The sequence below is a fragment of the Aricia agestis genome, chromosome 18, assembly GCF_905147365.1.
Source record: "Aricia agestis chromosome 18, ilAriAges1.1, whole genome shotgun sequence".
NCBI classification, from domain to species: Eukaryota; Metazoa; Arthropoda; class Insecta; order Lepidoptera; family Lycaenidae; genus Aricia; species Aricia agestis.
The window spans coordinates 9,964,262-9,987,496 of record NC_056423.1 but is presented as its reverse complement, the minus strand read 5'-3'; the positions used below and the strand labels follow the sequence as shown (position 1 = coordinate 9,987,496).

General features: G+C 39.9%; 4 protein-coding genes across 4 annotated transcripts in view; 2 read left to right on the top strand and 2 right to left on the bottom strand.

Annotated features, from left to right (window-relative positions):
* Positions 1-123: 123 nt before the first annotated feature.
* LOC121735925 (cuticle protein 18.6-like) overlaps positions 124-23,235 on the top strand; it is a 31,174-nt gene continuing 8,062 nt past the window's right edge. Inside the window, exons 1-2 of the mRNA XM_042126923.1 lie at positions 124-275; positions 3,240-3,743. Coding sequence (XP_041982857.1) covers positions 177-275; positions 3,240-3,743 — 603 coding nt within the window. The 5' untranslated portion in view covers positions 124-176. The remainder of the gene's footprint in view (positions 276-3,239; positions 3,744-23,235) is intronic.
* LOC121735920 (outer dynein arm-docking complex subunit 4-like) lies at positions 4,344-6,292 on the top strand. Its single transcript, XM_042126914.1, has one exon. It carries the CDS (start codon positions 4,511-4,513, stop codon positions 6,290-6,292), a length of 1,782 nt encoding a protein of 593 aa, XP_041982848.1. The 5' UTR covers positions 4,344-4,510.
* On the bottom strand, positions 8,939-11,014 carry LOC121735930 (larval cuticle protein A2B-like). The gene is made up of 2 exons (XM_042126928.1): positions 10,954-11,014; positions 8,939-9,434 (listed from the first exon to the last, which is right to left on the bottom strand). The coding sequence occupies exons 1-2, from the start codon at positions 10,963-10,965 to the stop codon at positions 8,985-8,987; spliced, it is 462 nt and encodes a 153-aa protein (XP_041982862.1). The 5' UTR covers positions 10,966-11,014; the 3' UTR covers positions 8,939-8,984.
* LOC121735976 (larval cuticle protein A3A-like) lies at positions 19,623-20,723 on the bottom strand. Its single transcript, XM_042126984.1, has 2 exons — positions 20,710-20,723; positions 19,623-20,349 (listed from the first exon to the last, which is right to left on the bottom strand). Exons 1-2 carry the CDS (start codon positions 20,721-20,723, stop codon positions 19,623-19,625), a joined length of 741 nt encoding a protein of 246 aa, XP_041982918.1.

The window sequence follows — 23,235 nt, the reverse complement described above, 5'->3', positions numbered from 1 at the left end:
TATGACACCGTTTTGTCTACCATCCTAACAAACACACGCTATTAAACCAAATTACCTGACCATACTCGTTACCCTGCCAAATAACATCCGAAAAGTAGAGCAAAAGTCAAGAACACCGTATCATTGAAGACTCATCGCGATTTGAGACATGCGCTGGCGCTACGACCACCATACTAATGTCAAACTTGGCGTGGAGCAACCCGTGGTATATATACTCTGATGTACTTCCAAACTGCATAGTCATCCAACTCATCAATCCAGCAATGGCCGCTAAGGTAAATTGCATTTGATTTAAAATTATAGCAATAATTAAAAAAAACCTATTTTGAAGTAAAGAAAACAAATAATAATCGAAGTAGAGTAAAAGTTTATTCTTTTTTGTAATTTTTAAAGATAACGATAAATATTTTAAAATATTTAAAGATCCCTTGGCTATCATTGATTTTACTCTAGTTTCCTATTGTTTTCCTTTACATTTCCTAACTTAAAGCTTACTTATTTGAAAGTAGAGGCATTTCTAATAGCTTTCGAAAAAGTGTTGAAGTGACAATAATTCACTTTTTTCTTAATTGTCAAAGCCTTTTTTTTAATAAATAATCCCTTAAAATTGATGAATTGATGAAAAATGAAAATTAAGAAAAAAGTGAATTATTGTCATAAACTGTGGCACAGTAAAGCAATATGACATATCCCTACACTAGTGAAACGAATGTACTTGCGAAGAGCAACGGAGGGGGTACCCGCGGGGAAGCGGGCGGCGCGGGCCCGCGTACACTAACTCGCGGTGTTTGTGTACCTGCGCCCACAGGGGTGACGTTGGCGCGTTGTCTACGAATTTTGTGTTGTAAAACGATAACTTATCTTATAAACAATGGGATATTATAATAAACGTTCAGTGTACGGATGTAAATCTGATTCAAAAAAAAGGATTTAAATTTTTATAAATATCGGCTCACAGTTTACACTAATATTGTGTTGGCCTTGGCGGCATGTATTTGCATCTCTGTTTTATTGTTTACGTTGTAAGAAGTGTAACAAGGAGAGAAACAATATAGAATAAATTAAAAATCTGTCAAATACCCTGTTACATGCTAATTAGTACCTACGTACCCAGGTACACATATCAAGTGTAACATACCGCGCTCTTACCGCGCACGTAATAAGAGTTTTGAAGTGCTTCTGTTACACCTGACTAGGGTTGCTGAGGATTCCTCTTCCTCTTCCTCATAATGAGGAAGTTCCGCAAAAATTTGGATTCCTCAACCGTTACCGCATCCTCATAAATAAAAATACAAAAATCCTCTTCCGCTATCGCTTCCTCAAAATTTAGGAGGAATTTATGAGGAATTTCACCGCGCATGCGCATCGCGTATCCAATCATGGCAACGCACACGCCAGAGCGCGATGCCGGACCGAACGGGCGCTGCTGTTCCTTGTTCCTTGTCTCTCTCGCCACCCGCGCTGTTCCTTGCTTGTTTGTTTTAATTTTATTGACATAATATAGCAAGCGTTGTTTTGTTTACGCGTGTACGCACTACGCAGCTACGTACGCAGTGCGAATAATCTAATAATTTGATTTCTATCGAAAACCGAAATGATACCGAAGTGTAGTGCTATATCAGGGGTTCCCAGACTTTTTTGTCTACTGCCCACTTTGAGAACAAAATATGTTTTAGTGCCCCCATTGTTATACTTACTTTCTTTTCCTAATTTAAATTAAGGGGCTTTTGCCCCCTAATTTGTCGGTAATATTAGCCCCCACAGCCTCTACAAAACGCCGCCATTTTTTCTGAGTCCCACACTGCCCTTTAGATCTTCAGCGCCCACAAGGGGGCGTAATCACCCACATTGGGAAACGCTGTACTATATGGACGTACTTCCTCTTCCGCTTCCTCATCCGCATCCTCTTCCTCAAAAAGTCAAGTCAAGTTCCGTCCACTTTTCTATTAATATCCAGGCTCTTCTCCTCTGGAACGCTCTTCCTCCGGAAATCAGGATGTCAAAAACCAGAGATACTTTTAAGCGCAGGGTACGTGAGTTTTACTTGAAACAGTTGGCAGACTCTTAGTTTTCATAATTTATGGCATAAATTAATATTTATAATATTTTTAGCATCATCATTGATCAACTATATATTATTATAATATAGTTATTATATAATAATATATAACGTATGGTTATTGGTTTTATTTATATATAATTTTATGTGTGATAATATGTATATTATAAGTATATTATAATATTATACAATATACATTTTATAAGTATAATTTTTTTTTCTGTCTTTTCCTCTTTCAACTCGACTGGCACCTGTACAACTTTGTCCTTGTATCGCCCAAAGGTTGACTGGTAGATAATGCCATACGGCATTAAGTTCACCTTTGTACCTATATGTGCATAAAGTTTTTAAAATTAATAAATATGTAAATATAACACGCTGATTAAACAGATTAAATGATAACATTTGCATTACAAGCACAATATTTTATTTTTATTTTATTTCCCGTTTCGTGGCAACCCTGGCATATATTCTGCTCGGTACCTGTCATCGGTGGCGGCATCGTGCGACGTCAAAGGCGTTTCGTTACTGTAGGGACTAATATTGCTATACTGTGACTGTGGTGTAAAAATAACCTCCTTTTAGAAGTCACACAATTTGTGCCCGAGCTCAAAACGCGACATACAGTACATTTTTAATTGCTTCTTCAAACCACATCTCATCAAAAAAATATTGTCAAAAATATTGACAGCCGCACATAAAACCTCCTTCTTTGTTAAGTCAGTTAAAAGGAGACAATTAGCAATCAAAATGCCAAACCCGTGCGTCCTTGACAAGTGGCTGGTAGTTTCGTCGCGTGCGCCTGCGCAACGTCTGACATGACCACTGACCTACTGGTTTAGGTTTTATCGACTTGTCTTGTACTAGTTAAATGATACACTTTAACGGACACTTAGATTTTAATGATGGCATAACTTTAATTTAATGGAAAGTTTGGTAGATTTAAAGTTAAGTAATCATGAAATCTCTCTGAGTGTGGCTGCATGAGCTGATCTTCTCTATTAAGACTGCTTGAATGTTTTGTTGATTCATCGTTTCTAAAGCAACAATTTATTGCAATAAATTTTATTGATGTATTCTAATACGAGTAGGTATACGTTATCTTTACTTACTCCACTAGACAGACAATGAACATATACGATAACAAGAACATAACCATCCGCTATGCCTATAATTCCAGATCATCATCATCTCCTGCCTCATGGCTCTGGCCCGCGCCAGCGCGCCGGTAGCGGCCCCCCTGGTTGCGGCCCCCGTGGCGGCCCGGCTTGAGGAATTCGACCCCCTCCCTCAATACAACTTCGGGTACAACGTCGCTGACACCCTGACAGGAGACTACAAGAGCCAGAACGAGCAGCGCAACGGGGACTTGGTTCAGGGTTCCTACTCGCTGGTCGAGCCTGACGGCACCAGACGCGTCGTGGACTATTCTGCTGACTCAGTCAATGGATTCAACGCGGTCGTCCGCAAAGAACCTTTGGTTGCTGCTGCGCCTGTGGTTGCGGAGCCCGTGGTTGCTAGATACGCCGCTGCGCCTGTTGCCCCCGTGGCCCCAGTAGCCGCCCCCCTCAGATACTCCGCGGCGTACACAGCCCCAGTGGCGTACTCCTACCCCGCTCAATACGCGGCCTATACCGCGCCTGTAGCATACTCCGCCCCTGTTGCCAGATTCTCGGCGCCCATCGTTGCTGTTTAGATTTAATGACTGACGATAGCTCTAACCAATGACCAATAAAGTTTTATATTGTTTATTTCCAATTTTATTTTAAGTAATGTGCAAACATGTAAGAAGAAAGTACGGAGTACCTAATTAATCCTAACCCTTAAAAAAGCCTTAAAAATTATGAAAAGGTACAATATGACAGCAATTTTTTTTATTTCATATGGACATGAAGTAAATTATTTATATATTTGTTTCAAAATATATAAAATAATGTCAAACGTTTAAAATGATTTTTAAAACAATACATGTTGGGTTTTACAATCAAATTACAAGAAAATTATTAATATTATGTTAAGCTACTGCAGAATAAAACAACTACAATCTTGGTTTTAACAAATTATTAATTTGTTAAAACCAATTTGTTTTAACAAATTAATAAAAAAAGTTTAAGCTAAGGCCAAACCTACGCGACCAGGCAACTGCGAAGCGGAGCGTAGGTTTGGCCTAAGCTTTAAAGAAACAGGAATATGTATTTCATAGACTTAATATATTTATGATGTATTTATAAAAAATGTGTTAAGTAGTCTGACTTGTATGGAATTGTGCAACTAATAAGTACGAATCCAATACGAATCAGTTTCATACTTCTGCAGAGAAGCCTATATTTTCAAATGTCAAATTATTTTAAAAAGAAACCATAAAGAAAAAGGATTTGACTTTTGTCACCGATTGGAAGAGGAAAATATCTTATACGACATTCACGTTTTTATATTAATTTTGGGTTTAAAATGGAAGAGAAATCAATATTTGGAGCTTTAACAGTGTACCGCGAGCGCGGCGCATACTTACGAAGGCTGGAGCAGTTCGAAAAGTCTAAAGATGCTTACGACGAAGCGCATAGAACTACATCAGATGACGTCCGCACCCTCACAGGTCGTAGTCAGGTACTAGCTGATGCTGTCAAACCCAAACAGGCTTATTCCGACGCAGAAATAGCCCTAAAATTGGAACCTACCAATATGATAGCGCGTAACATGCAAGCGAGAGCACTACATACATTGTCAGAGTTCGAAAGAGCCGTTGTCATGAACTACCGAGGTTACAGGGTGAGACGACAACCACCATACTTCATGGAAGGCATCAACCAAGGCGTAGAAACTATCCAAGATTGCATCGGAGTCAACGCCGGTAATGTTATGGTCGATTTCCTCCCGCTGATAAAGCAGTTGGAGACGGACCATGTCGACGATGATGAGCCAAAGAAAGTAACACGAGTGTCTCGTATTCCAAGAATGGAACGAAAGAAACAGCTAACACAAATGCAAGCTAGAAAGCAACAGACTCTGGAGAGAGTACTCGCCATGAAATACCTAGGACCTATGGCGAACGACAAATTTTTCCTCCAGAATCTATGTAAAAATAGTCGATTAAAATCTGCGAACGCCAAAGGCAGCTTGGAATTAAAACAGCTGGCAGACGAAGCTTTAAATTCTCTGACAGATAGACAGAAAATGCTACATTCACAACGCCCATACTATACTATTAAATTAGCTGAGAAATCGGAATCGAAGCACCAAAATAAATACAAAGAAGCTACTCTAGCTCGGGAAAGAGATATCGGTGCGAGGACCGCTGAAAAACTTTTGCGAAGCATCGGTATTAGCGTGAGAAGAAATAAAATAATGGATTTAATCTCTCAAGCTGAGAGATTGCAAGTATTCCTTGATACTAAGACGCCTCGAACTCTCCCGGAGAAAGACCACTACCTGGATCGCTTGTACACAGCCGTTGGTGACGGGTATTTAAGCCAGTACCGTCTATCCTACACATTGAGTGAGCAAGGCAATAAACGCCGTATCGCCTTCCTCCTCGGTCTACCCGTGGGTAGACCGAAGTCTTTCGACTCCGTCATGGCCAACTACCCGAATAAATTCATCGATACGAATGTCGCAGCAGCTAAGGCTAAAGCGACTCTCGATATGTGCGAAAATGCTACGATGCGCTGCTGGCTAATGTACGAAATGTCTAGACTTCTAGCCTCCCAAAGGAGTTACGCTCTATCTAAGTTCTATGCGAAGAGATGTCAAAAGGAGGCGCAAGAAATCGACAGTCCTACTTGGTGGTTGAACGGCTGTTTCGCTCTGATGAGCGGTGACATGCAGCAAGGTAATTACAACGAGGTAAAGATGCAGGTCGACGAAGCCTACGAATATACAAAGAAATTGCCCGAACCTGAACGAGTTCAAGCGTTTCTTTTGAAGGTCGCTGAGATGGCGTCGGAGACGAGGCCAGCTGATGACAAGAAGGCAATACTTCAACGCGAGAACCATATACTGAAAGTTATGGATGAGCCAGAAAAGACTCAGGCTATGGTGCTGTTCAAGAGATTGGCGATTGTACCATCCGGTAGACGCTTCTCTGTGCTCCCGAGGAAGGTCGAGAGGAGTGACGGGACCTCTGTTCGGAAGCACCGACGTCAGAACAGACTTTCAATCATCCCTGGACCAGAAAAACCTCTTCCGCCATTGCCTAAATCTGATACTCATGGTTTCCAAATATTTGATTTGTAATTTTTTTTGTGGCAATAAACATTTTATTTTAATAAATATCTTTCATTTATCAGTAACTAGATGTCCCGCGCGGCTTCGCCCGCGTAAATTAGAAATTTTACAGAATCCGTAGGTACATTTTCCCATAAAAAATATTTCCCCCGTTTTTCCCACATTTTCCTGAGTTTCTTCTGTCGTATTAGTCTTAGAGTAATAATATAATATAACCTTCTCGATAAATGATGAGTCTTACTCGATAAATGATCTATCTAACACTGAGATAAGTTTTTAAATCGGACCTGTAGTTTCTGAGATTGACGCGTTCAAGCAAACATACTCTTCAGGTTTATAATATTAGATTTTTTTTAATTATCGCTTGACAAACTCGAGTCTCGATCTAAAAGACTATGATATGGTAGTGATGATGATGATGATGATGATGAAGAATGTAATTTGCATAGTAGCATATGCTTTCTGTTCTTAAAACAACGCCGAAACTCCCAAACTTGTATCTATAAAGAATCAGGAATTCTCTCAGCACCTTCCAAACCACAGTATACCAGGTATATCTCGGTGCAAAATCTTACTTGTTGGTAGCATATGCTTAGAATACTTCTCACGAAACCGAAGTCACCATATGTTTCCCTATAAGTTTTGAGGAGTTCCCTCGATTACTTATGGATCCTTCATCAGATCATCACTTTTCTGAATATAATACCAAATTGGGATGATACCCTATATACCAAAAGAAAAATTTTGAAAATCGGTTAACCAACGGCGGAGTAATCGTTGAATATAAGAAAACGAACATAACACCTCCCCCATTTTGAAAGTCGGTTAAAATTGTAGCCTATGTGTTATTTATTTAATATTTTAATCAGCACATGAATTGAATAACAAAATTTTTTTCAAATTAATCGTAGCACCATTTGTCAGGACAAACTAAAATTGAAATAGAATAATATTGAATGCGATGATAGCGCCGTCCGCCGGATCTAATGTAAAACATTCCAAAATCAACAACTCCTTATAAATAAGAAATTAATTGAAAAAACATTTTCCAGTAGACCAAACTGTAAATCTAAACCATTCTCGAATCTCCACGAACACACACAAAAAATTTCATCAAAATTGGCCAAGATAAGATAAATCCGTTCAGCCGTTCTCGAGTTTTAGCGAGACTAACGAACAGCAATTGATTTTTATATATATAGATTTATCTTTCGATTTCTATATAGTCTTATTAAAAAAATAATCGGACAGAGGCTGCGTTCCAGAAGACGTTAATTTTGACCAAAACGCTCAAAACGTCCCCTTCTGCCGTTCCATTTGACGACCGCGGTCGTGTTGATCGCGGCTATGACGTCACTCATGACGTCATCATTTTCGCTCTAAACGACCCTCGATGAAGATGGGTCAATGTGGTCGTTCTAGTTTTTTTTTAAATTTTAACGTAACTATATCGCGAAAGCCATGTTCGGAAAGTTTTCACGACAGAGTAGAGACAAAAAACTTTATATTATTTCATTACAAATAATAATTTAATTGAAATATGTATATTAAATGAAATAACATTTTATGAAATATTTTGATTGGAAAATAAATTGTTTTAAATGAAAGGTCAAATGATTTCTTATAAAATATAATACTAATTTTCATCTCTCCTATACCTGTTGACCTCGTACTTGACTAAGCATTACGCGGTATTGTTACCTAACGTTTATAATATGTGACAATAGTCAATATTCAACGTATGTGGTTTTGTTATTAAAATATGATTCAATGTGAAAACTCAAATACATATACTTAAGTAATAAAAGTTTAACTATATTAAAATATTAAAAAATGTAATACTAAAAACGAAACAAATATAATATTATGTATTTTATTTGTAAAATAAATGTAACTATAAACAATTACTTTTATTTACGACTTGAAGAAAAGGATCGTAATATCCAAGTTCGGTTCAATGTACCTATGTATAAAAAAAAATTATAGTTCTTTTTTTAAACTTTTCTCAAAACGATCCATAATCCGTTCCACTTGGGTTTGTATCACTGACGCTCACATGCTAGTGGAACGGGAAAAACTACAGTCTTGAGCGTTAGCGTTTCAACGTCATCTGGAACGTAGGGAGAGTAACAACTTAAGTTAGCTAAAATAAAAAAATAATCGGACAGAGTAACAACTGAAGTTAGCTAAAATTGTGTTTATTTATGTACTATATATTTTGAGACTATGCAATTTTGTCGCGTTCGCGATTCACTTTCACTTTTGTTGAGTTTCAGAACGCGATATTAGGTCCTCCAACGCGCACGCGAATTTGAACTTTATGCAGCGGTAATAAATTACAAATTGACTCTCCATTTTATTTAGAAAACGTTTGTATGGGAAATAGAAAAATGCTGTTTTGAGGATTTTCCCGGCAATTATTCGAATTTTTCTCACCTTTTAAACCTTCCCTAGACCTCCACGAATAATTCAAGACCAAGATAAGATAAATCCGTTCAGCCGTTCTCGAGTTTTAGCGAGACTAACGAACAGCAATTGATTTTTATATATATAGATATAGGAATTTGAAATTAAGATTTAAATATTAGAAGAAGGTAAGGTTCAAAACAAAATTAAAAATGTTTTCCATCTTTTAATATAAATAACATTTACAAAACTTAAGGTACATTAACTATAACACAACAAAATTGTAATAATTCATCTATAGATAGTATGGTCGGGGCCCTAGGAAGGGCGCAGGGGCCGGGGCGTACAGCGGCGCCCTGGGGTACACCGGCGCCCTGGGGTACACCGGCGCGGGGGCGGGGGCGAGGAGGGGTGCGGGGGCGGGGGCGAAGAGGGGCGCGGGAGCAGGGGCGACGACTCTGGCAGGGACGACGAGGGGCTCCCTGCGGACGACGGCGTTGAAGCCATTGATAGGATCGGCGGCGTAGTCAACAATTCTTCTGGTACCGTCAGGGTCTACAACAGTATAGGATCCGGTGACCAAGTCTCCGTTGCGTTGTTCCTGGTGGCCCTTGTAGTCCCCCGTTAGGGCGTCCTGGACGTCGTAGCCGTAAGAATACTGAGGGAAGGGGTCCACCCGCGCTAAGGGCACCGCGGGCACGACGCTCGCCGCCGCAACCGCCACTGCGCTGATGAATATTACAATCTGGAAAGACAGAGATTATGTAAAGATAAACGGCATTAGTAAATTTATTTTAAAGAAATACAATTTACAATAAAGTGGTATTGTTGTAAAGTTTCGTTCTTTGAGGTTTCTAATTATAAAGGCTTCGGTATTTAACCTGAGGGCCTAGACAAGCGGCGGTGACATTAGTAGTAGCGAAGCGATGACTTATGTCAAATAGCATACATTTTGTTAGCGTTTACAATAATCGCTTGCCACTTGTCCACTAGGGCAGGAAGGATTTACCAAACTTTTCATTAAAAGAAATCTATCATATTAAGTATACTCTTTCGCATTTTAATGTTAAGTATGGATGTAAAATGATTAATATGTAGATTAAGATAGTGATAGCTGATAATAATGATGCAATCACAATAATATTAACAACAGTACGTGTTAATGATATCGATGTTATACAACACCATCCTTATTCCATCAGTGTACTTCGCGTTGCAACTGACGAAATGGTAACGCGCTTTGAATTTCAAGTGTAGATCCGACATTACACCACGTTCGATAATATTCTACCCCTGATATGACCTTATAGGGACGACTTAAGGAGTATTTTTGCAGAAACTTCAAAGTTAAGTTACTGTCATGATAATGTTAAAAATTGGAGCAAGTGCAATGGTTCTACTGAGTGGGAGTGTGACAAATAATGTCTGCATGCTAAGTCGCATGTACTACTAGATGCTAACATTTTACTTGGTAAGTACGTAGTATTGCTTACGTACATTTTACTGCAGTTAAATTTAAAACTATCCTATCTTTTTCAAAAATAAGTTTGTTTTATGTCGAAATATCGTTTATACAGAATATGATGTGTATGACACATGCACATCCTAAAGTATCGTCTCAAAGATATGATATAATATTAATCTATCTAGATCGAAATCTAATCTAGGTTGTCTTGAAAAATTGCTCCAGATTTTAGTATCTAATCTAGATACTAAAATCTGGAGCAATTTTTCAAGACAACCTTCTAATACTTCGCTTTCAAGACGTTTCTTGAAAGCGAAAGTGCTTGTAAGTCCTAATACGGGGCCTTAGTCAACGTGAACTACTTACTGTCGATAGCATCGAGACATGACTAATCTAACATCGTCGCACTTGCAACGCCTCTAGTGTTGCGGATGTCAGTGGGGTCATCTTACTTGGCGCTGATGCATGCAACAATGCAATGACATGCAATTGAATGTGGATGCATTACATACATAAATGTGAAAAGGTGACTATTTGTTACCGGCTTGACCTCTTCACTATTAAACGACTACATGAATGAAATGAATGAATCAAACTGATTGAACTAAACTGATTCAGATAGGTATGTGACGACAAAGGACATAGGATACTTTTTATCCCGGAAATGTACGGTTGCCGCGTGATAAACTAATTTTGGAGCAACGTAGATGCAGGCGTCATTTAGTCTTCAATTTTTACGAAGGAATTAAAAAGATGATGAAAATGGGGATGGTGATGAATATGATGATTAAACACTCACCCTGGTGGTCATGTTGTCTAGTTTAGTGGTGTGTGGGGCACTAGGAAGTGAAGTGTGGGTGCCTGAGGGCTGCCCGCCGTTATATACAGCCAGCAACGTAACAGGTACGTGAGGAACATACGTAGATGTTGCGTATAAAAATGCTTTCATATCAAACTGTAACGATGACGTAGGCAGCATGCGGAGTCACGGAAGCCATGTCACGGCTCTGTCCAGCGCAGCACAAGGACCTGATCAATTTCAATTTATGAGCAGCATTGGGTTGGCGACGATACTCTAATGCGAAGGAGTCACAATAGATCCTCGAGGGCCATGGCATCAGGGCTACCATGACCTGCCTTCAGCACAAAAAAAGACCTGATTAGGTACACCTATTGCCATCTAAAAATCAAGCACTCGGTAAGTTTATTATGGACGTGCTCGGCCGAGGGCACTGTCTCGCCTTTATACTCGGTAGGTGTGAGTAGGTCCTATGGAAAACTTTCGGGTTTTAGTAGGATGATCACGGGTGGCTCCATCTTAGCCCAGGAAAGTTCCGGGGATACATTTTCCGACGTGGAAAAAAAGGAGTAGGCCCATTGAATAGCAACTTTAGCCGAATTGATGTTCTGATGGTGACATAATATGTTTCTGAGGTTTTAGGCAGGACAAAAACATTGTTGATTGGTTAATTTTTTGAGGTTTAGCCTAAAAAATTATCAAGTACTATTTTACTATATTTTTGAATTTTGTTTGTAGGGAAGCTAAAACTTTTTAAAAATATTGAATCGGACGAATTAATTCTAAAACCGAAAGTGTAATATTCTATTAACATTCTTCGTAGAAAAGTCATGATCACGTTTGCAATAACCTATGCGCAGTTAGACTTTAACGGTTATCTAGTCGTAGTCTGATATCTATGAGTCGTAGCGTACACGAGCTGACAGTGTAAGTTTTATTGGCTACCATTAAGCCGCTGAAACTTCGGTCATATTATTATCAGTGGCGTAACTGTAACATCCGCGGCCCGTAGAAAATTGATGGGGCCCTATCAGTAAATCGTCACGTTAATAATAAAACAATGTATAAGTAAAAAATTTCTGACCTCACGGCCTCTTGGGCCCTTTTGGGTCGGGGGCCCGTGACATTTTGCCAGCCCTGCCACCCTATAGTTACGGTACTGATAATATTTTGACGGAATTGACGAATTTAACGCCTCCGTGGTCCAGTAGCTTAGAGCGCGGCTCTTGACTCGGAGGTCGTGGGTTTAATTCCAGTTGGTATTTCCAAGTTTGTTTAGGACAATGCAGACTAATCACTTGATTGTGTGACAAGTAAGATGATCCATGCGTCGGATGGGCATGTAAAAAGTCGGTCCGGCGTCTGACTCTGACCTCTCGCCAGTCGTGTCGGTCGTCCATCCCACTAGGTTATGAGAGTAAAGGAATAGAGAATGCTCTGGTGTACTGCGCAAACACTTGGGCACTTAATTACGTGCACAACAAAGGGGCTGCTAACTGGTAGCATAAACGTGAAACTTGAGCTCTATTATTAACTAGACATAAGCTGCCGTCTATAGTTATAGCATGACCTCTGATAAAAGAACTGTTGCTTGATTTTGGTATAAATCTGAAACTCTTAACCTAATATATTTACAAGTGCTGATACTTATTGTTCCTGCACGTTCCCTATAAAATTTCGATATGCAGTTCTTTCGTGTGGTTGGCAGGGTGTCGTTAAATCTGACTAGTACCATCAAGTTTTAAATATAAGTAGTATATAATAGATATATTTGTGCTTCACCTTACTATCTACTCAACGTAAATGAATTAAAAGAAGCAAGCTTAGCTTACCGAATGAAGCAAAAAGAAATAGTTATTTTCCAATGGGTTTCGTTCTTCTATTTAATACATAATATTTACACATACTATTTTAGTTAAATAAATACTAAATATGTGGTCCGTTTTTCTCTCTAGTTTTAGTACCTACTTTAATATAATGAACTCACTTATGAGTGAGTTCATTATATTTTGTGCACTACACGGAATTTTACCATCATTAAAGCTTTAATGAGTACTCGTATCAAATATCAAAATTTTAAATGCTTATGGTCTGGCTCTTTATATTGTTTAACTCATAATAAATTTTATTTTACTTTGGGATTTCAGTGACATAACATACAGGTATTTTGGTATGTTTTATTTAAAGCGTATAAAAATCAAGTCTTTGTTCATTGTCGTTCAGGGGTACCCAGCTTCGGAGGCGTCAGTCAGCTTGGCCGGTTTAGGTTGAGCTTTGGCTTGAGGGGCGGCGGTAAGACGAGCCGGTTCAGGGTTAGCTGGTGCTGGGGCTGGGGCGAAGGCCGAAGGGAAGGCAGCGGTGTAGGCGACCGGGGCTGAATACGCCACTGGCGCGTTGTAGCGGGCAACCACGGGTGCAGCGGCGTACTGCGCGCTCACATATTGAGCAGGGGCAGCCACATAGGGGGCGGTGTATCTCGCAACCACAGGAGACGGAGCTACTGCGTATCTACTGAATGTTAGGGGAGCCACATTGGTTACTGGGGCAGCATATCTGGCGAATACTGACGCGGTGGACACTGGGGCGGTGTATCTCGCTGCGAACTGGGCTACTGGGGCAGCGGCGTATCTAGCCACTGGGGCAGCAGCCGCTACTGTGGCAGCGGTGTATCTGGCAGGTGCGAATTGGGCTACTGGGGCAGCAGCGACTGGGGCGGTAGCCACTGGCGCGGCGGCTACTGCAGCAGCGGTGTATCTAGCCGGTGCAAATTGGGCCACTGCGGCAGCAACGGGGGCAGCAACTGGCGCAGCAACGGCATATCTGGCTGCGACTACTGGCTCTACAGGAGCCACGGCAGCAACCAACGGCTCCTTTCGTACAACAGCGTTGAACCCGTTCACGGAATCCGCGGTGTAGTCCACGACGCGACGTGTGCCATCAGGATCGACCAAGGAGTAGGAACCCTGGACTAAATCGCCATTTCGTTCTTCCGTTTGCGTCTTGAAGTCCCCAGTTACGGTGTCAGCGACGTCGTAGCCGAATCTGTATTGAGGGAGGGGGTCGAACTCTTCTAGCCTGGCGGCCACGGGGGCTGCGGCTATGGGGGCTGCGATGGGGGCGGTGTAGGCTACGGGGGCCACGCCCGAGGCTGAGGCCAAAGCCACGAAGCAGGAGAGAGCTACGATCTGAAAAAATGTTTATGATGTTAAGGGTATACTCAATCGCCTTATAGCGGGTTTACATTATTCCAATCCACCGGGAAACTGGCACTGGAATGCACTGGACTTTCCCGATTCCCGATTATTATCCAGCGCTGGATTTAGTCACTGGATTTGAATAATGCATACCGGCCGTTGTGTAACTAATAGCTTATCTGGATCACACAGCTGTACAAACGGAATTTCTGAATATCAAGAGAAAACAAAAGATTATTTAAACGTTTTGTTTTCAATATTAAAATAATTCACAGCTGTTATTTGTTAAGAATTTTAATGCGCTGCGTCACAATAACTCTTTGGCACTACGAAAGAAAACTAAGTAGTGACGGATATATATTGCCTTTCAGGCCCTTAAAGCTTTTTTATTCCTTTTTTTTATTATTTAAGTTGTTAATCACTGTTTTAATGTTATTTTTTAACCACACTGCTTAAACTTTTAATTATTGGTAAATTATTTTTTGCGGCAATTTTTTTGTTTTTTTTTCCACTATTCACTATCACAAACACTGAATCCTGTACCTGGATCATGTTGGTGCTGTACTGTAGTCTGCCTGGTGGATATGAGTATATATACCGAGGGTTGCACCATCCTCATCTCGCATTTGAATATATTCAAGAACGCACGTACCGTCATTGACATGACTATACGCTGAATTTTCAATAAGTTGATATCCCAGCAGTATTTGTAACGAGGGGCTTAAACTAAGGTATTAAAGAAAATTGGCGGTAAATAACGCTTACGATGTGCCGGAAAAGCGTACGGCTACGAAGGAAAATGGCGGTAAATTGCCCTTGCGTTGTCTTGTCAGGAAATAACGTTTGAAAGTTTCGTTTTTCTGGCAAAATAACACGATAAAACTGGCGTAACACTATATTGCCAAGGGGACCATAAGGGTCTAGAATTCCAGTTTGTTCGACAATTTTTAGGGTTCCGTGGTCAACAAGGAACCCTTATAGTTTCGGTCTGTCCGTCCGTCTGTCTGTCCGTCTGTCTGTTTGTCCGCGGTTTTGCTCAGAGACTATATAGGACCTACAAAGCTGTAATGTTTGCATGAATGCACATATTATTTATTAATGACTAGATGTCCCGCGCGGCTACGCCCGCGTAAATTAGGAATTTTACGGAAACCGTACATTTTCCCATAAAAAATAGCTTATGTCCCTACTCTCTTCACTTGATCTACTCTATATCTGTGCCAAATATTGCCATAAAAATTGCTCCAGTAGTTCGTAATTTCTAATATTTCCCCTGTTTTTCCCACATTTTCCTGAGTTTCTTCGGTCGCATTAGTCTTAGCGTGATAATATTACTCGATAAATTAGCTATCTAACACTGAAATAAGTTTCTAAATCGGACCAGTAGTTCCTGAGATAAGTGCGTTCAAGCAAACATACTCTTCAGGTTTATAATATTAAGTATAGATTTTTTTTTCAATTATCGCTTGACAAACTCGAGTCTCGATCTAAAAGACTATGAAAAGTACCAATGACAGGGTCATTATAGGCTCATAAGTCATAACCATGGGACGATGTATGATATAATAATATGGTAGTGATGATGATGATGATGAATGTAATTTGCATAGTAGCATATGCTTTCCGTTCTTAAAACAACGCCGAAACTCCCAAACTTGTATCTATAAAGAATCAGGAGTTCTCTCAGCACCTTCCGAACCACGGTATACCAGGTATACCTCGGTGCAAAATCTTACTTGTTGGTAGCATATGTTTAGAATACTTCTCACGAAACCGAAGTCACCACATGTTTCCATATAAATTTTGAGGAGTTCCCCCGATTACTTATGCATCCTTCATCAGATCACCACTTTTGTGCATATAATACCAAATTGGGATGATACCTTATATACCAAAAGAAAAAAATTTAAAATCGGTTAACAAACGGCGGAGTAATCGTTGAACATAAGAAAACGAACATAACACCTCCCCCATTTTGAAACTCGGTTAAAATTGTAGCCTATGTGTTATTCTGATGTATAAGCTATATTATTGTAAAGTTTCATTAAAATCCGTTCAGTAGTTTTTGCGTGAAAGAGTAACAAACATCCATACATCCACACATCCATACATCCATACATCCAAACAAACTTTCGCCTTTATAATATTAGTAGGAAGTAGGATGCCGACAAAATGGTATATGAAATCTTAAAAAAATATTTTTTTATGGTACCTTCCCTACACATCAAGCGCATTCGCATCTACCCCATCGGGTGGAATGTCGTTGGATAGGTTTTTTTTAAATATTATGAGTATTCATAAATATCATTTTCCGATTTAGGGATCCGTTTGTGAAATATTAAGTTTTAAAGTGGAAAAAATCGTTAGAGTCCAGTGTCCCCCAGTTCTACCAACTAAACTGTTGCTTTTGGAAATGTGAAAAAATTTACGGAAGTAGGAAATATGCTGAATTTAAAAGGAAAACTATCACAGCTAAGAGAATCTAAAAAAAAGATCAAAGAAAAAAAATGTATTCGGCGAAGTATAAAGGAACTTTTCGTTCAAATTTCTTTGAACGTAACTTGTTAGTAGTGTAAAACACGTTATAAATGTACATTCATTGACCATACAAAAATAATCAAAAACTACGGGTACTACGGAACCCTATATTGCGCGTGGCCCGACCGCGACACGCACTTGGCCGGTTTCTGGAAAATAAGCGTCCGTGTCCTATCCATGCGTACTGGCATGATTTATCCAATACTGACAAAAATGTTTTTCACAAAAATAAATTATTCAGATTAGGGTTTAAATGACACTTTTATTCGGTTCTAGTAGGTAATATAGAGGGGATCTATGTAGCTGTAAGCTTGTACCATGTCACCAAAAATATCTAACACTTACAGATGAATGACTTTGCAACTCCGTTGCGCCAAAATTAGCTTATCGCGCGGGGGTCCGTAAATTTTTCCGGGACAAAAAGTATCCTTTGTCCTTTCCCGGGACTTAAAATTTATGCAAAATCGGTTCAACAGCAGACAGACAGACACACTTTCACATTTATTATATTCTTTATTATAATCTCCGAATATATTATAACCTCCTCGACTTTTTGGAAGTCGGTTAAAAACTTGAAATTTTTTGTATGTCGCAATTAGAGAGCCTATCTGCAGAAATTATATCTTTTAAAATAATTTACTTCGAATTCATTATAATGTGAGAACCACAGAAATAAATCAAGATAGAACGGCGACGCGCGTGCTTTGCTAAGGAATCGATCGTGTCAATTTTTGCTTTGCATTTAGTTAGAACAAATAACTTACCCGTGGAAAGAAATACCCCCTTTTGACCGATTCACTTAACTGTACTTCTGTTTTTACAATTAGACACTGCACAATGAGGCATTTTTGCACAACCGCTCCGGTGTAATCAAGTCGAGATGTGCGCGCTGACTAAATGAACGTTCAACAAATCTTGCTCACTTGTGCAAGATTGAAACACGCGTATTTCACCCGCTTAGCCGTTCTATCTTGATTTATTTCTGTAGTAAGAACATACAGCGAAAATGCAAAGGTTTAAATATCTCAATAATTTATTAATTGCACTTGTAAATCGTTTAACATTCCAAAATCGAGTTTCATAAAGTGCACTTTATGAAACTCGATTAACTGCAGTTGTCAAAATAAAGTTACTGGTGCCACGCCAATTTTTAAGCCATTGCATAGCTTTATCGCGGGCTTTGAGCGCGGCCACCGTACAAGAAATTCTGTACCGGAAAAAACCTAACACTGCCCTCCGCTATACCGGTCGGCGTTGCCAGACTTCGGCACGGTGATTGTGTGTGTGCGACTAGACGTATGCGAATTATGGTTGCAGAAGCTTATACAAATTTTATCAAATTACCGCGGCTGCAGTCCCTGAGTGCAACACGTTTTTTTTTACTAAATACGAAGTGTTTTGACTGTAACTCATCATTCATCAATGTTACACTCTGCATTTTCCGGTAGGTGCTGAAATATGTTCAACTGTACCGAAGGGTGACAGGATTTTAAGATTCAGGAAATCATAATATTATTATACTACTTACATTGTTAGCATGGGCGTATCCAGGTTATGGGCCAGGGGGGGGCAAATTACCCAGGTTCTGGTGCCAGGGGGGGGGGGGGGCAAATCATCCAGGTTCTGGGCCAGGGGGGGGGCAAATCAGATTTTTCATAAGCTAGGTGTTTATAAAGAATAAAAAATTAATAATTTTTAGTTGTAAAAATATTGTATTGCAAACAAATGGCAAAAATTCGTTCTTAATTTTTATAGATAAAAGTACTAGATAATATACTTAGTAGGAACGTCAACATGATCCAGGGGGGGGGGCAGCCCCCCCCCCCCTGCCCCCCCCCTCGGTACGCCCATGATTGTTAGTCATTCTTCTTAGGCTGCTATCGTTTACCATCAGATCATCTGTCTGCTTACTTAAACTTGATGACGCCCGCAACTCCGTTGCCGCAAATATTATATTATCACACGGGAACCGTACATTCTTCCGGGATAAAAAATTTCCCATGTTCTTTCTCGGGACTCAAAGTAAATATCTTCATACCAAATTACAGCAAAATCGGTTCAGCGGTTTGGGCGTGAAGAGGTAATAGACAGAGAGACACATTCGCATTTATAATATTAGTATGGATATGGTATGTATTAATCTACCGGTTCGACTGACGACTACGGTGATGCATAGAATTTAGAAGGATAACAATAATTCTAATTTCTATCATTTAGTATATTTAAAGATTGGTTCGGGTTCAGCGCTACAGTGCGGTGCCCAGCCCCTGGATTTATAAAATACGGCCGTATGGGCTGTGGCCATAGGGCCATGTGTAGGGAGTAAGGACGGCAGCGTTATGTTCTTTAGATAATTTAGAAAAATTCTGCATTCATAACTTAACGAAAAAAATTTGGAATCGCTTAGTGAATGTTTTGACATGAGTCCAAATATTTTCTTTCAAAGTCTTTTTTATAAAATTTAATCATTAAGAGTGCGGTAGCAACTTCTATTCATTACGAAGTTTTGAGACTCACGTAACAAATTGTGATTTAGATTTTAATATTTAATGATATACTCGATAATTATTGTTATTACCTGCAATATGTATTCTATATTTTTGTTCTATTCATCATCATCATATCAGCCTATAGTCGTCCACTGCTGGACATAGGCCTCTCTCAATGAACGCCAAGATGACCGATCTCCTGCTACTCGCATCCAACATGGGCCTGCAACTAAGCGGAGATCGTCGTCCCACCTAGTTGGAGGTCGACCCGAGGTTTGTTCTATTACTTGTAAATATTATTATGTAGTCCAGACTTTAATGAGTTACTACTTACTTATATAAAGACGAAATAAGAACTATGCATGCGTATGAGGCGGGTAAAAACATTTATTCTAGTTACAAAAGTATCAACTTAATATATACATTTATACAAGTCTTCTAGTCAGTATTAGGGGTAGTAGATGCCAGGAGCAGCGCTCTCGACTATCCTCGCAGGGGCGGCTAGTCGGGCAGGGGCCACGGCGTAAGAAGCGGGGGCATACGCGGTGTATTGATACGCAGGGCCTGCGGCGTATTGGTACGCGGGGGCTGCGGCATATCTAGCCACAGGGGCGGCTACAGCAGCAACGGGAGCAGCGGCGTATCTGGCCACAGGGGCAGCTACGGCAGCGACAGGGGCAGTGGCGTATCTGGCCACAACCGGTGCAGGGGCGACGGCAGCATTGGCGTATCTATATACAGGGGCGCCTACGGCAGCGACAGGGGCAGCGGCATATCTAGCGAAGACGGGGCTGGCGACCGGCGCAGGGGCTACAGCGTATCTCGCAGGCACAGCAACCTTCGCAGCGACCACGGGCTCCGCGACGACGGGCGCAGCAGCAACCAGGGGCTCCTTGCGGACGACCGCGTTAAATCCATTTACTGAATCAGCAGAGTAGTCCACGACGCGTCTGGTGCCGTCAGGGTCGACCAGCGAGTAGGAACCCTGGACCAAGTCCCCGTTGCGCTGCTCGTTCTGGCTCTTGTAGTCTCCGGTCAGGGTGTCGGCGACGTTGTAACCGAAGCTGTACTGTGGGTAGGGGTCGAACTCCTCGAGCCGCGCGGGCGCCGCGTACGCCACAGGGGCGACGGCTGAATACGCCACTGGTGCGGAGGCATACGCCAGGGCCAGGAGGCTGGAGAATACTGCGATCTGAAAATTAAAAATCAAGTTAGAATTTTTTTTCTCCCCCTTTTGTTTTTTATTTGTTGTAAATTGCACTATTTTTAATTGACTTCCAAAAAAAGGAGGAAGTTCTATCTACATCTGTGGCTATAATATCTATATATTGAACAGTCAATGATGACTGTTGATATGAATCATGTTAATTTTTGGTCTAAAATATAACATGATATTTTTGTCCAATCCATTTTTGCCTAAAACTGTGTCACTCTTCCCTTATTCTCACTTATCAGTTATCACAAATATCACTGCACTTCCAACCGACCTGTACAACCATGTTGTCTGTCTGTCTGCTCCACACTGCCTCCTGAACATCTTCACCGCCATATATATGTATATATTGCCCAAGATTTCCAAATTTGAATACCGTCAAGTACGCGGCATAGACAATGGCCGCAAAGCGGTCACGCGTTTTTAATGTTGTCAGCATTGTTTTTGCCAACATTTTGAAATGTTTTTTAAAAAGTTTTATGGTAACATATTTGTCATAGTAGCATGTACCGTTTAGCATAAGTTTAGAGGCAAACGAGCAGAGAATCGCCTAATGGTAAAACCGAATGGTGGCTATATATAACATAATGGCTATAGTAACCTATTAGAGATATAGAGGTAACTAGATGATGGCTGCAACTCCGTTGCGGATTGCTCGGGAAACATGCATTTTTCCGGGATAAAATTAAGTATCCTAGGTCCTTTCCCGGTAATCAAAGTATACAATCTCCATGAAGAGGTAACAGACAGACGGACAGACAGACACACTTTCGCATTATTAGTATGGATCTTCTGCCTAAATCAATTTCTCTAATAATAAAAAATTCTGATGCATAAATCCAGAAATATTTTAGTCAAAATTCGAACCCACAACCAACAATATTTTACTCATTACAACTCAAATTCACTTGCCCTATAGCCATTTCATTCAAACCACTACTCATCCAAAACAATATAAATACATGTATTTTCATGTATTTGTATTGTTTTGGTAAATACTTAAAAATTCTAATGTAGGTCTAAATCCAGAAATAATATTCGAAATTCAAGCTTACGACCAAAATTTTATCCATACAAATAAGGACTAAGTAGTCAGCCATTTTTACATAACTACTCATCTAAAACAATACCACAGTAGAGCAATATGACATATCCCTATAATATTGCTATACTGTGACAATACAGATACATACAAAGAAAAGTATTTCCATACAAAAGACATGAACGGGCGCGCGTCTCTCATTAGTCATTACGCGACGGTCAGCGAAACTTGCGTCAGACATAACCGATAAACGATATGTGTTTGTCTGTCTGTCTGTCTGTTACCTCTTCACGTCTAAGCCTTGCTGAAATTTGGAGACACTTTGAGTCCCGGTAAGGATATCTAGGAAACCTTTTAACCCCGGAAAAGTTTACGGTTAAACGAATTTTCGTGCAATGGGGTTGCGGGCGTCATCTAGATATTATATGTTCAAGGGACATATACATAACAATATTTTTTGGTAAATAGGTTAAAATGAATTCAAGCAACTGAAACCTCAACATTTAAATAGTAATCTTTAAATCTGAAAACATGGACAATATAATCCATATTTACTTATTATATTTTACCAAAGTGTTTCGATATTTTCATTACATTTAAACTGTTTAACGGCCGTTCCCAATATTTGATCTATCTCTGGTTTTGCCCTACTAGAGATAGGAATAGCTCAAAATTGACATAAAATGTATGTCTCTAATGTCTAATGTGAGCTATTCCTATCTCTAGTAGGGCAAAACCAGAGATAGATCAAATATTGGGAACGGCCGTTAAACGATTGTGATGAAATTTTGATAAGTATATCATTTCAGACCCTGGAAGGATTGTTCCTATACCTAAAACAATAACTTAAAGTTTTAATATTTTAATTTTGAAATGATCCATTCAAAAAAAAATAATTACCAAAAAACTATTTACTATTTTGGCTAAATAACCATAGGAGCTTTACTTAGAGTACGTAAATACATTAAACATGAAAGTCATACATATAACCTCCTCAATTTTCAAGTCGGTTAAACCAAAATGTCTGTACGCGATACATTTACATAACGCATTTGCCAACAGTGGGCTCGTTACTGGTGCAAGGTCGGCGGAAGGTCGCTGGCTCAGTGGTCACTAGGCCAGTCAGTCTCGCCGGTTCGAATCTGCTTTTTTTTTCAGCTAAGACAAAGCCGAAACATTTTATAAATTTTGTAATACGTGCTTTACATTTATGACATTTTTTTTGTTTTTAATAGTGTAGGTATGTCGGCCCTGTCGTGAAACTGGTATACAGTGTGTAACAAAAATAAGTGATAATACTTTAGGGTGTGTACGTGTTCCTTGTAGAGAGTTCACTGTGAAAGTAGTTGGTCTGTAAGACGATTTTTTTTCACTTTTGTAAGGGCAAGGGCCCGAGCGTCACGAGTTTCCCCATACAAAAGTGAAAAAAATTTTTGGTCTGGCAGCGCTGCTACTTTCAGAGTGAACGCTCTACAAGGAACACGTACACTCCCTAAAGTATTATCACTTATTTTTTTACACCCTGTATATTGAAATTCGACACCCTTAACACCAGAAATGCATCAGTTCCTGTTCTTTAAAACTCTCAACCTCATAAAATTGCATCGTCCTATTGACTTGGTGGAAACAATCCACAATTCCACATCGATTTTCAATTGCCCAACAATGGAGTACATTGTACATTGTAGTAGTAATATAAGAGAGTTAATTTATAGGAAGATTTATAGAGGACAACCTACGTAATTTGGTAGCGTTTTGTCAAATCCATCCGACCGATCACAGCTAACATTAAATTGACATAAGCTT

Coding starts and splice junctions, on each gene's coding strand:
- LOC121735920 (XM_042126914.1), top strand. CDS start 4,511: ATGGAAGAGAAATCAATATTTGGAGCTTTAACAGTGTACCGCGAGCGC.